At 36.8% G+C, this 14,729-nt stretch overlaps 1 protein-coding gene across 1 annotated transcript in view; it reads right to left on the bottom strand.

Moving 5' to 3' along the window:
* Positions 1-14,729, bottom strand: part of Zbtb10 (zinc finger and BTB domain containing 10) — a 46,615-nt gene that overhangs the window by 20,978 nt on the left and 10,908 nt on the right. Inside the window, exon 2 of the mRNA XM_069990973.1 lies at positions 8,745-9,636. Coding sequence (XP_069847074.1) covers positions 8,745-9,636 — 892 coding nt within the window. The remainder of the gene's footprint in view (positions 1-8,744; positions 9,637-14,729) is intronic.

Raw genomic sequence — 14,729 nt, 5'->3', positions numbered from 1 at the left:
GATTGGTTTATCAACATGTAGAATCCCTTAAGAGAAAGAAAATAGAATCCAGTTTTACAAATCTCTTTATAAAACCTTTGGGGTAAAATAGTGAATGTAGAATTTTTCACATTTTTAAAAAGTAATAACACCACCACCCCAGTGTGGTCTAAATTCATACCCTATAATTGAAACATTAAAAATGGACATAGCAGTATAATCCAACTTGTTATTCTGACACTAGGGAGCCTGAGTTAGGATTCAAAGTTGGAGGATAAACTAGTCTACAAATACGACTCTACTTCCACTGTCCCCATCATCATCATTATCATAACTGTGGTAAAATATGAACATCCATATTTAAAGAAGGAAATTTTAAGAAATATAAAGCAATTGGTCTTGTTGCTTAAATGAGTTTAAAAAATAGCTTTTAGAACTTTTATGATTCAAGAATTCTTCACCTTCCTCCTAAGATGAGAACTAAACTCAGGGCCTTGTACTTGCCATGTAAGTAGTATTTCACTGAGCTAAACTAATCCCCTACCTCTTATTCAGTAATTTTGAGTTACAAGATTGTTTTTTGTTACTCCTTTACACTGGAGGCAGAACCTAAAACTAAATTTCCAATTTCATGGTTGCTGAAAATACTTTAAATTGAAGCCAGGCACCAACGGCTCACGCCTGTAATCCTAGCTACTCAGGACGCTGAGATCTGAGGACCACAGTTCAAAGCCAGCCTGGGCAGCAAAGTCCTGAGACTGTTATCTCCAATAACCCAACAGAAAACTGGAAGTGGCGCTGTGACTCAAGTAGGGTGCTAGCCTGAGCTGAAGCACTGAGGGACAGTGCCCAGGCCCAGAGATCAAGCCCCATGACCGTCCAAAAAAGAAAAATTCTTTTTTAAATAGTTCATGCCCTAATTATACAGAAAGGGCAAAATAGTATAAAATATAATCCCCTAAAGTCTGATCCCCAAAATCATTTAGTATCAATTATTACCCAATAAATATATAGGGGAAAATGCTGGCTACTATATTATTCTAACTAAACAATCTGCTGTAATTAGAATAATTCACTACATCAAATATCTCATTAAGATTACTTACAGCTATGTAGTTTGAACAGTCTTTCTCAAATTTGCTTTCTAAATACTACTTACAATTCTTAAACCAAACCATTATTTTAGGACTTTTTAGCCAAAAATTATACAAATTAAAAGTTTAAGGCTGGGCTGGGAAGGTGGCTCAGTGGTAGAGTGCTTAGCATGCATGAGGCCCTGGGTTCAATTCCTCAGCACCACATAAGCAGAAAAGGCAGGAAGTGGCACTGTGGCTCAAGTGGTAGAGCGCTAGCCTTGAGCTGAAGAGCTGAGGGACAGTGCCCAGGCCCAGAGTTCAGGCCCCATGACCAGGGAAAAAAAAATTTAAGCTTAAATATTTCAAACTTTAATTCTAAGTACTAATGAAAATTAATAATTCCATGAAATTATTTTTCCTAGCAGAAATCTAGGTGAGAGAAATGCTAGATATTCTGAACTTTACCTTTTGAGTAAATAGCATAACTACCTTAAAAGCTTGTTTGGTAGTAAGAAAAAAAATTTACATGAAATTCTATTAACTTTTGTCAAAGATGAAAATCAATCACTATGTATAAAAGTCTATGGCTACATTTACTAGCAAACACTGATAGAAACTACCTTTACAGTATTTGGTATCAATTATAAACCTCTACTGGAGAAGTTTTGTTGTTTTTTGTTTGTCAGTCATGGGTTTTGAACTCAGGGCCTCAGTACTATCCCTGAGATCTTGCTCAAGGCTGGCACTTGACTGCTTTGAGCCACAGCACCACATCCTTGAAGTTGTTTTAAGAAGGGAAAAATGTAAGAGACAGTGTAAGAGGGCAAGAGTTTGATCTGGATATATTGTATACACCTGTGAACATGTCACAATGCAACTCCTTTGTACAACTATGCTTAAAAAAAACAGAACAAAAACAAAACAAACAAACAAAAAAACAAGGCTGGGTGCCAGTAGCTCATGCCTGTAATCCATTCAGGAGGCTAAGATCTGAGGACTACAGTTCAAAACCAGACCAAGCTGTAAAGTCTATGAGACTCTTATCTTCAATTAATGACAGAAAAAGCCAGAAGTGAAGCTATGGTTCACATGGTAGAGCCCTAACCTTGGGCTCAAGTGGTAGAGCACTAACCTTGAACAAAAGAAGGCCAGGCCCAGGAGTTCAAGGCCCAGGACTGGGACAAAAACAAAACAAAACAAAACAACAACAAAACCCCCTAGGAACTCTTTACTTGAAGTTTAACTCCTGTGTAATAGAAATGATTTCAGTGAATCTCAGTAGTGGGTCAAGAAACAGATAATACTATCAGAACAAAACTCCTAGAAGCTTTATGGGGCATCCAAATTCCATTTTCATTAGAACTATGATGGTTTACTAACTATATAGACACAGAAGTTATACTTGAGGAAGGTATATTTCCAGCAAAGTATACATGAATCCAAAGGGTAACACTATTTGCAACTGAATAATTCTTACAACTTTGCAAATACTTGAAACAGATCTTTAAATTCATTAAAAATTCAGTTATTTTCTCCCAATATTTTAATGGAAAAACTAAGCATAACCAATTATGTAAGAGTTCATTAATGAATTTTAAAGTTAAAAGAGACAATTTTTCTTGCTTACAGGTGGGGCTCTACTATGCTTCCAGTTCTAAAACACTTAAAAAAAGAAGATGGGAGACAGAGACTGCATAGCAACATTTATCTCAAAAGACAAGGAGCCTGATGCCAATAGCTAAAAATCTATACTTCTAGCTCGGCAGGAGGCTGGGATCTGAGTATCACAGAGTGAAGCTATGATGATCAGCAAGTCCCTTATCTTAATGATATCTCAAAAAAAGCCAAAGAAACTACCAATTAACCACCAAAAGTGGAGCTGTGGTTTAAGTGATGAGTGCCAGCATTTACTGAGAAGGTTAAGGACAGCACCCAGGCCCTGAGTTCAAGCCCAACCCTCAAACAAAAAACAACCCCAACCTTCTAAATATTTGTTTGGGGATAGCAATCAGTGGCAGGAGGGAGGAGGGAGGAGAGAATAAATATGGTTTAAGTACTTGTATATATATTCTCATGTGGAAAAAAAAAACAATGAAACCTGTTGAAATTGTTCTAGGAATGGGAGAAGGGAAAGTGATGGGAGATTGATTGGAATATACTGTAAACATGTGCAAATATAACAATGAACTCTCCAAGCCTTGTACAACTCAAGTTGTACTAATAAAAAAAATCTTAAAGCTAGGCGCTGGTGACTCATCCCTGTAATCCCAGCTACTTAGGAGGCTGAGAACTGAGGATCATGGTTCAAAGCCAGCCCAAGCAGCGAAGTCTATGAGACTTATCTCCAATTAACCACCAGAAAACCGGTGGTTCTGTGGCTCAAGTGGTAGTCTTCTCCTTGGGATGAAGAGCTCAGGGACAGTGCCCAGGTCCAGAGCTGAGCCTTCCGACTAACAGCACCACCACCAACAACAAAAAATCTTAAAAATTGGTAATATTCTTTTAAAATGTTTAAGTGGAAGAATTAGGATACTATGGAGAAATCAATTTTGGTTTAAGATAAAATGACTTCCTAATCAGTCATCCTATCTAACAAACAGACTGCTTAAGAGAGTATCTTTGTAAGTAGTTAAAATCAAACTAAAGCTCTATAAGACCATCTATCTAGCATTTGGCAGAAAGTACTTAGCACTGGAAAAACTGATAATGACCTCAACAGTCTTTCCAAACTTTAATAAGGGAGATTAGAACACTACAGTAGGTCTTTGATAGTTTTCTTAAAAATCCTATGAAGTAATCACATTTTTTTTTCTTTTTGTCTTGTTTGTCTTTGGGATGGTAAGGGGGACAAAGAAGTGAACAAATGAAGCAGTGGTAGTCACTAGAAATTATGTTGAAAATGAACTATACAACTTGTGAGTAGGGATGGGAGAGAAAAACTGGATGTGAAAAAAGGTATGACACTGCCCAAAAGGAAATGTACTCATTACCAGACTTAAATGGTAACTCATCTGCATATTGCCTTTATAATAACAAAAACAACTGAAATAAAGGTAAGAAAACAGAGGATAGGAGTCTCAATTTGACAAAAGGTCACATAGTGGTTAAGTAGTGAAGCTGATTTTCAATCCATTATGTTTGATTCAGTTTAGGCTCTTCACTGTTATTAGTGAATCTCAAACCTTGACTCATAGTAGAATCACTTGCAGCATTTAAAACAAAAAAACCACATCCAGCCCACATAAAATACCAATTAAATTGGAATCCCTATCTAAGTGATCACACTTGTATTATGGTTTATAATGCATATAAATGATTTTAACCTGTAGCTAAACCATGAACCACTGTTCTATTCCAAAGACTGGTACAAGTTTCATTGGAAACACCCAGTATGGAAACACCACGATATATAGACTTATGTCTACATATGCCTATGATTGCTTTCATGTTCTAAACCACAAGGTTGAACGTAGTTTATCTTTAGTCCAAGCCAAATATTTAGATTTTAGCTCTTTAAAATAAAAACAACTAACCATAATGCTTTCATAAGATATTCTTTTTCTTTCTTTTTGAGAGTTTGTCTTATTTTTAGGCGTATTAAGAATATGGAACTCAGGGCTTTTGGCTTGTGAGGTACTCTACTGTGTGAGCTACATTGACAGTGGTTTTGTTTGTTTGTTTTTTAAGTTTTATTACAGAGCCAGGCACTGGTAGCTGATGTCTGTAATCCTAGCTGATATTCAGTAGGTATCTACATGAGGATCACAGTTCAAAGCCAGGCCTGGGCAGGAAAGTCCAAGAGACTATCTCAGTTAAGAACCAAAAAAGCCAGAAGTGGAGCCATAGCTGAAGTGGTAGAGTGCTAGCCTTGAGCAAAAAGCTTGGACAACACCCATGCTCTGAGTTCAAGCACCAGGACAGCAGGAAAAAAAATAAATTATACCCCAGACATGAAATAATGGGAGGTCAGAATTATCTGTACTCTTAAAATCACAGGAAATATATACATCTCCTTTTTCTGCTATTGGAGTTATATTTCAAATTATTCTGGGATTCATTTGGGGCAAAGTATAGGAAACTATTGGAAGCCAATTTCTCAGAGGCTAGTAGCTGCTAATTAACAATAATAAGACTGCTCAGAATTCACAATGCTGATTAGTCAGCTGCATAGTCTGAATATTCTGTTACTGGAAGAAAACCATAGAAAGTGAAAAACAATCCCAAGAATCTTCCTTTCTTGTTTTCAGGATCCAGTAACTCCTCATAGGCTTTGATAAAAATGTAAATCCTTAAGCTGGGCACCTGTGATTCATGCCTGTAATCCTAGCTACTTAGGAGGCTGAGGATCACAGTTTGAAGCTAGCCCAGGCAGGAAAGTCCATGAGAGTCTTATCTCCAATTAACCACCAGAAAACATGAAGTGATGCTGTGGCTCCAAATGGTAGAGCACTAGCCTTGAGCAAAAGAGCTCAGGCCCAGAGTTCAAACCCCAGGACAGATAAAAACTAAAAAAAAAATATGTCCTTGCATTGGCGGCTCATACCTGTAATCCTAGCTACTCAGAAGGCTCAGATCTGAGGATCGTGGTTCAAAGCCAGCCCAGGCAGGAAAACTCTGAGTCTCTTATCTCCAATTAACTACCAGAAAACTGGAAGTGGCGCTGTGGCTCAAGTGGTAGAGCGCTCACCTTGAGCTGAAGAGTGCAGGAACAGCGTCCAGGCCCAGAGTTTAAGCCCCACAACGGACAAGAAAAAAAAAATGTGTGTGTGTATCCTTGCTTATTGGCAATGTTTGTGTGTGCCTACAATAGTGCTTTTACCTCCACATCTTGTATAGGTGTGGTCTTTGCCAGTCAAGGCGCCCCTTCTTGTATGAGTATAAACTATGAGGAGTACCTAAAAATACTGGTCTGACTGGTTAGTTGCCCTACCTTACATATCTCCTCTTTAGGTAAGATAATGTCTATTTTCTGCCATTGAATTATATTGATTTAGAGAAACAAACTGTAAAAAGATTTGACAGAATGTACTTTATCACTGATGGAACCGAACTTATCAGTCAAGCAAGTAAAGGTGTCAAAGTGCTACTCATGGTATAAGAATAAGCTTGTAAAAGATGTAAGGGACAAACTAAAGACACTAATCACTAAGCAATTTTCATAGGCCTGGTCCATTGATACAATGACATTAAGACATTTGGTAACAATTACTACTAAGTGTTGCTGTTTTTGAAACTTTACATTATAGCTCTATATTAATGATTTTCAAGTCACTCCAATATTATATGGCATTAAAGAACATACTTTTGATTAATTTTGTCATTACCCACAATATCTACTTATTTTCTAAAAGAAATTTGTATGTATGCAAATGTCCATATGTATTTTAAAATACAACAGAATTTCTACCATATTTGGAATACCAAAAGCTAATGTAGCTCTCATTTTTTGAGAACTCTACATTATTTTTTTTTTTTTTTTGTCGGTCATGGGGCTTGAACTCTGGGCTTGGGCGCTGTCCCTCAGCTCTTCAGCTCAAGGCGAGCGCTCTACCACTTGAGCTACAGCGCCACTTCCGGTTTTCTAGTGGTTTATTGGAGATAGGAGTCTCACGGTCTTTCCTGCCCGGGCTGGCTTTGAACCGCGATCCTCAGATCTCAGCCTCCTGAGTAGCTAGGATTACAGGCGTGAGCCACCGGCGCCCGGCTTGAGAACTCTACATTATTAATAACCAAAAAAATTGCCAGCTAAGGAGTTTATCTATCTACCCTATATATTTTATTTAACAAAACTGCCTCAGGGATTTTATTGCTAAAAATTTAAGAACAAAGGAAAAGAACAGCGAATAGTACTAACTATCCATACATACTAATTTTCACAGAAGTAAAATTTCTATCAGTGAAAAGTAGCCCAAATCCAAAAACCAGTTAATGGAAATTACTATGGTATTTTGTCCTCTGGAAACAGAAAACAACATAGTTCTTTTCAATAAAAAGTACTGTATCTTCAGATAATCAATATCATATAAATCAGACACTGAGTAGTCACAGTACTTTGAGGCAAAGCAGGCATTAAATCATATGGCAGTTTTGAACAAACCCTGAAACCTCAAACCCACAGTGCTTTAGGCGTAGCTAGCTAGATTAAACTCAAGGTAAAGAAAATTTTCAATTCTTTCTCCTCTAACAGTAGTTCTCTACCCCACTTTGAAAAACTTCCCTATGAATGAGATACGCTAAGATTCTTGCATATATTCCTTTAGGAATACAGTAAAGGGAAAGATCTCAGATACCTCTAAAGTAATGCAAAGGAGAATGAATGAAAATTAGATGGTGCCAGTGAATAAACTTAAAATATCAGTTTCTTTAAGACCTATAAAACGCACACAACAGAAGTCCTTAATAATTTTTAATTATTTTAATTTTTAATCTCAAAATTAGCCAAATTCTATAAAACACTTAAATGTTTGGATAAAGGATGTTTAAAAAAACCCCAGAAATGTTCCAATATGATAAAGTACGGATTTTATATTACAGCTAAAGACTATCTTTCCTGCCACTTGTAAAATTATGAGCCAGAGTCTAAAACAAGCAAAATCAAACAACTACACATGCAACTAGACTATTTCCTTAACAAGAAATGCTCTATTTCAGATGGTTCAATTTGAAAATTTTCCAGCTTACGGTTGTGAATAAGGTATACATGTACAACAACTTTTCAACTGTCAGAATAGTACTTAATAAATTTCCTGTTACTCATCACTTAGTGTGAGACGATCTTGCTCAACTGCAGTTCTTTTTTAGCCTGAGCACATTAAAGTTAGGCTAAGTGTATTAAATACACTTTTTACTTATTGATAGTTTGATCTTATATATGACAGGCTTATGGAGGCATAAGCTCACCACCGGATGTGGAGAAGTATCTGTATATGCAATACCTGGTTATTATTACAAGTTTTTTAAAAAAACTCACTAAAGTCAAAATATACCAAATATATTTTTGTGATTTCTCCCCTTTATTCTTCTTTTAATTGTAACACTGCCTATTACTTACTACTATTTCAGCAATGGTACTCACAGGATACTATGCTGAAAATAAACTACAACTTGTGGGTAAAGATTGGAGGGAAAAACTGGCAGACAGAGAAGGGGTTACACTGCCCAAAAAGAAATGTATTCTTAGCAGGCGCTGGTGACTCACACCTGTAATCCTAGCTACTCAGGAGGCTGAGATCTGAGGATTGCGGTTCAAAGCCAGCCCGGGCAGGTAAGACCGTGAGACTCCTATTTCCAATAAACCACTAGAAAACTGGAAGTGGTGCTGTAGCTCAAGTGGTAGAGTGCTCTCCTTGAGCTGAAGCGCTGAGGGACAGCACCCAGGCCCAGAGTTCAAGCCCCACAACCGACAACAACAAAAATAAATAAATGAAAGAAAGAAAGAAAAGAAAGAAAGAAAGAAAGAAGGAAAAGAGAGGGAGGGAGGGAGGGAGGGAGGGAGGGAGGGAGGGAAAGGAAAGAAAGGAAAGAAAGGAAGAAAGAGAGAAATGTATCCTTTACCTGAATTATGTAACTAACCCCCTCTGTATATCACCTTTATAATAACAATTTTAAATATTAAAAGCCTACTATTTCAAGATTTATCTAACTAGACAGAACGAAAATAGAGATAGCACTGTAGATATATATATTTACCTGGTTCTTCCTTGATGATTAGGGTCTTATTTTCTTCTGGATAGGCAACAGGTGGCTGCATCACTGAGCAATCTTCCAAATTTGTTTCATTATTAGGTGGTATATTATAAATAAATCTCTTTGTAGTCTGGTTTTTCCTCCTTGTTTTGCCAGTCTCTTGAATTCCCTGGGAGCCCATATTATTCCAAATAAACACTTTTGTTTGGCCTTGAGATTCATTTTCAGCCAATTCAGGAGAACCATCCTGGACCCAATTACTGTCATTCATTTGGTAGTTTTCTATTTGGCCCTCGTCGACATTACAACCATCATTTTCAATTTTTATATTACTTGCCAAATTGGTAAGATTCCGTGTTGCCCAAAAGCTGGCAATTTTTTGATCCCGTGATGAAGACAGACCATCTCTATTAACTGGTTTTCTATTATTATAGTCCACAACTACAGACTCTGGAGCTTCTGATTTAATGCTTATATTTAAGGCATCTTTAATGAAATTTCGGCAAGTTTGAACAACTTCACTCATTTGAAGGTAGCTGGCCACTGTCATCACTTCAATGGCATTTTGGCTTGTGAGCACCAGATTACCAGAATACAAGAAGTCCAAGATGACTGAAAAACCTTGAACTGCAGCAATATCTAAATGGGTAGTATTGTTTTGGTTAGGGCTTTCTTTGTTTGAAACGCAATATAAAGTCTTAAAGAAACGGCTGCCTGCAACCAGGATGTTCTTATGAGCTTTAAAGATTTTCCCGCTCACCACAATGCTGACATCACAAAGAATATCTTTCTTTCTCTGTTCATCTAGTTGTCGAAGAAGTTGATAGCAATAAGAGTTTTCATTTGGCCTACTATTAAAGTCACAGTACCCCTCCTCTGATGGTATTTCTGACTCCTGTAATTGGATGGAAAACATTATTAAATTTTATTTACATTTAAACCCCCCCATCAAAGGAAAACAAATATCAACATGCATTTTATTAAAGTAATTCTGAGCATAGTTACTATGCATTTAGAATTAAAATGTTCATAATACCAAATATCCAAAGAAATTGAGTAAAATGTGTGGCATAGTCACTACACAATTATAAGGAAAATGAAACACTGAGGATCAGGAGTATTTCATTGGTAATTCTTTTCAAATATAAACTGAGGACAGTTGAATTAAGATATTTTAAAATGAAAATAAAAGGCTATTCTTTTGTTTGGAAAAAGAAACTTTCATTTATAGGAATTAAGTTAGTCTGCTTTATCTCTGACAGGAAAGCAGTGGTCTCTTCTCATTGAGTTTAAAAATCTAAGTTGTAGATACAGTGGACAAATCACCATATCTAAGACTACTAAAGAGGTAAAAAAACAGTTTAAGTCAGTTAAGTTAATTAAACCTAACTAATTATAAAATTTAGATTGTTATGAGGAAATGTTTCTACTACAAGAATGAATGCCTAGTTCTATAATTTCCTAATCAACTTTCAAAATGCTTCATATCTCTTTAGGGTCATGAATACTGTGAATTCCAAGGTGAGTTAAAATTCCTAAATTTCAAAGTCTTTCACGTTGATACAATTTATTTCTTACTAATCATACCTAGTACTCATTGCAGATCTATTTAGTATCACTTTCATATATAAAATCCTATATAACATTTTGTGATAAAGAATTAGAAAACGATCTAATGCCAGTTTTTGTCAGTACCAGTTATTAGCTGTGTGTCCTTGGTCAAGTCACTATCCTTATGGCTTTTTCTTAAATGATAAAGCAGTAGTACACAAATTAGAACTAATAGCTTTATAACCTTAATTAGTGACTAGGTGAGGTGGGTTAGTTCCCTGCGGGTAGAACTCTATATTCCCATTATCCTAATGAGAGGTTGGCACAACAATCAATAACTTGGCTACATGTCTGAAGTAATTTTTTTTTCCACAGAGAAAAACTGCTGAGCTGTTTTTAGTAGCAAGGACAACTTTAAAGTATTAACTTTAAGTGCTACAAATTCTCATATTTTTGGCACACAATTTCTATAATAACGGAATGTATACATACTATATGAATCTGCAAGTTTATGCGAATAGACAAACACATGAAAATAAAAACTAGACTGTAAGGACTAATATACTAAGTGAGAAGAGAGGAATTATGGGGACACAAGACTGAAATAATATAAATGTTAGATCCCTAAACATTCAGAAATGATTTTTACCAATCACAGAGGGAATGGCTAAATCATAAAAACTTTAGCTTTACTGCTGTGTCTTGGCCATGATAGGCCATAGACACAGTAATCCATTAAAAAAAAATAAATCATAGTCCCTCTAGGAACTTTTGTGCTATTTCTACATTACAAATAGTTAACTTAAAGAAAGGAATCAAACTATTAAAATTTCAGGACATTTTAGTGTTTCATAAAACTATCGAATTTGAGGTGTATGATTACTATTGAAGGAAGCCATAAAGAATTTCCTTGGAGTTTCGGCGCTCATGTTATGTACTCAAGAGACTGATATCTGAGGATCGTGGTTCAAAGCTAACTCAGGCAGGAAAATCCAGGAGACTGATCTCCAATGAACCACTAGAAAACCAGAAGTAGCTTTGTGGCTCAAAGTGGTACAGCACTAGACTTTAGTAAAAAGAGCACAAGGACAGCGCCCAAGCCCCAAATTAAATCCTTACAACTAACAGAGAATTTCATTTTCAGTTTACCTATGGCAGCCTCCCCAACCCAACCTCAAATGTATTCATAATGTCATTCTTCTATAGTAAGACCCCCTTTTTCAATGTCTATGTCTATCAAAAATCAGAATGTTCCATGTTCTAAGTTAGCTTACTGCTTTAGCTCCTACCATTAACACCTGAATAATCTTCAAAAACCAGTAACAATAGTGTCTAGGTGCCTGTGGTTCATCTTAACCACTCAAGAGGGCTGAGATCAGGAGTACTGACATCCAAAGCCAGCCCATGAAGAGAGTAAAAAGGTCAGGCTGGATGTATGGCTCAAGTGGTAAAGGTCCAGCAATGAGCAAAAAAGCCAAGCAAGAGCTTTAGGCCCTAAGTTAAAAAAAAAATTGATCATGGTTAAGGATAATCAAAACAAATCTATTCATTAGAAAACTTCCAAGATTTTTGCTTTTGGGGGATAAGAGTCTGAAATACAAAAAAAAGGGGGGATCTGGGGGGTAGTACTAGAAATCAAACCCAGGAAAACATGTATTTACCATGAGATCTACCACTGAGCTACATCCACAGTCCCAAGAAGTTATTTCACTATAGATCTTATAAACTAAGGTTGTGAAATTTCAAAAGTACTTAGCAAAGGGAAATGAAAATATTTAAGACTTGTCTAGATATGAAAAATTGAACCAAGACAATAATAAAAATGAAATAACTGCTTTCACAGCGTAACTTTCTATAAAATTACAGTTTACTTTGTTTTCCTTTAGAGACTATTTAATTTACCTATTCTCTCTACAGAAAATTGTGAACATGTAGTTCATGCCTAATATTACATCGTTATGCACACTATGCACCTGGCTAGCAAATTCAGTTGTGGTTTAATGTTCTATCTGGTAAACACTGCAGTGCAAATATGAATACCTGGAAGAAGCAAACAATTTTAAACACTGAATAAAATAATCAATAAATCTATGAAGTGTTTGTGCTTACACTGGATTAGCACTTTCCAGTCAAGAACTGCTTAAAGTTTAAATGGTTCAAAACAGTTTAAAAGTAGTCAATTGTAGCAGCCATTCTAGGATATCTTCAGTACCTTGCAATTTCTAGGCTAGTGCTACTGATTTCTTAAGTATCAGTGTCCTTTATCACACTAAATATCTTTTTTAAATTTGTGCTGGTATTTAGACCTGAACTCAGGGCCTGAGCATTGTCCCTTACTTTTTATACTAAAGGTTGATGATTACTTGCACCACAGATCCACTCCTGGCTTTTTGGTAGTTACTTGGAAATAAAAGGTTCATGGGCTTTCCTGCCCCACGTGGCTTTGAACTGGAATCTTAAGATTTCAGCCTCCAGGTAGCTAGGATTATAGGCATGAGTCATGATCACACAGCTAAATGTCCTAATTTTTAAAAATTAAAATCATAAGCCTATTGACCATCCCGAGATGCCAATGTTTTGACACAGCTATTCAAATCAAACACTACTTTTTTTCTTATTACTATAAGAATATTAATGTCTCTTGCTTTCACAAGCTAAATCCTCATTACTTTTTTTTTTTTTTTTTTTTTTTTTTTTTTTTGTCGGTCGTGGGGCTTGAACTCTGGGCCTGAGCGCTGTCCCTCAGCTCTTCTGCTCAAGGCGAGCACTCTACCACTTGAGCTACAGCGCCACTTCCGGTTTTCTGGTGGTTTATTGGAGATAGGAGTCTCACGGTCTCTCCTGCCCGGGCTGGCTTTGAACCGCGATCCTCAGATCTCAGCCTCCTGAGTAGCTAGGATTACAGGCGTGAGCCACCAGCGCCCGGCTTGCTAAATCCTCATTACTTTAAAGAAATATATTATTTGTAGCAGTTATTGAGTGTGCTTTTCCTTCAAAATGAAGAGTTTCCAGCCAGACACTGATGGCTCACATCTGTAAAATCCTAGCTACACAGGAGGCTGAGATCTGAGGATCATGGTTCAAAGCCAGCTTGGGCAGGAAAGTCCATGAGACTCTTATCAATTAACCACCAGAAAGCCAGAAGTAGTTCTAGGGCTCAAGGGGTACAGTGCTCGCCTTGAGCTGAAGAGCTCAGGGACAATGCATAGGCCCAGAGTTCAAGCCCCAGGACACAGACACACAGACACACAGACACACAGACACACACACACACACACACACACACACACACACACACAGAGACATACACAAAAGGACACAGACACACAGACACACAGACACACAGACACACACACACACACACACACACACACACACACACACACACACACACACACACACACACACACACACACACACACACACACACACACACACACACACACAGAGACATACACAAAAGAGCTTCCAAGTCAGAATATATGAACTCCCAAAGGAGGATAACCTCCAAAAAGATGATCAATTGAAGATTTATATAAATTGTTGAATATGCACATACCAGTGAACAACCTGCCAAACTATTTTATGAACCAAATAAATCATGAAATTCTTGTTACTAGAAGCAAAATTTTAAAGTAGATTCCTAAAATCTCTAGGTTAGTTCGGTTCTCTCTTTTAGTTCTTTACTAATCTATATATCCACAAGTAGTAACTTAGGTATCATTAAACAAAAAATAATTCTGATGAAAAGATTTAAATAGTTACACAACTAATCTTTTCAAATATAAACTTTTTGTATCCCTTTTGCAAACATGAACACACAATTTAGCTAAATGAAATTTTAAGGAATTCTGAAATTAAGTATGAAGTCTTAAGTCTTATTTGTAATGATACCTAGAAATAAAATTTAATTCAGATGGAATTAGAGTCAATTCTTCCAAAAATTGAGGAAATATAGTCTACTTAGATAAAATTCTTTTTAAAAATTAGGTTTTAAGACTGAGTGCCGGTGGCTCACATGGGTAAGCCTAGCTACCCAGGAGGCTGAGATCTGAAAAATGCAGTTCAAAGGGTTCAAAGTCAACTGGGGAAGAAAAGTCCCCAGGAAATTCTTATCTCCAATTAACCACTCAAAAACCAGAAGGGTGCTGTGGGTCAAAGTGGTAGAGTGCTAGCTTTCAGTGGAAAACCAGGCCCAAGCCCTGGGTTCAAGCCCCATGATAGACAACAAAAATAAAATAGGTTTTAAAATAGCCGGGCACCAATGGCTCATGCCTGTACTCCTAGCTATTCAGGAGGCTGAGATTTGAGGATCGCGGTTCAAAACCAGCCCCGGCAGGAAAGGCCATGAGATTCGTTATCTCCAATAAACCACCAGAAAACTGGAAGTGGTGCTGTAGCTCAAATAGCAGAGCTCTCACCTTGAGCTGAAGAGCT

Source organism: Dipodomys merriami, unplaced genomic scaffold (genome assembly GCF_024711535.1).
Source record: "Dipodomys merriami isolate MVZ:Mamm:240054 unplaced genomic scaffold, mDipMer1.0.p SCAF_4, whole genome shotgun sequence".
NCBI lineage: Eukaryota > Metazoa > Chordata > Mammalia > Rodentia > Heteromyidae > Dipodomys > Dipodomys merriami.
Note: the sequence above shows the minus strand (reverse complement) of the source record. Positions and strands in the feature narration are given on the sequence as shown.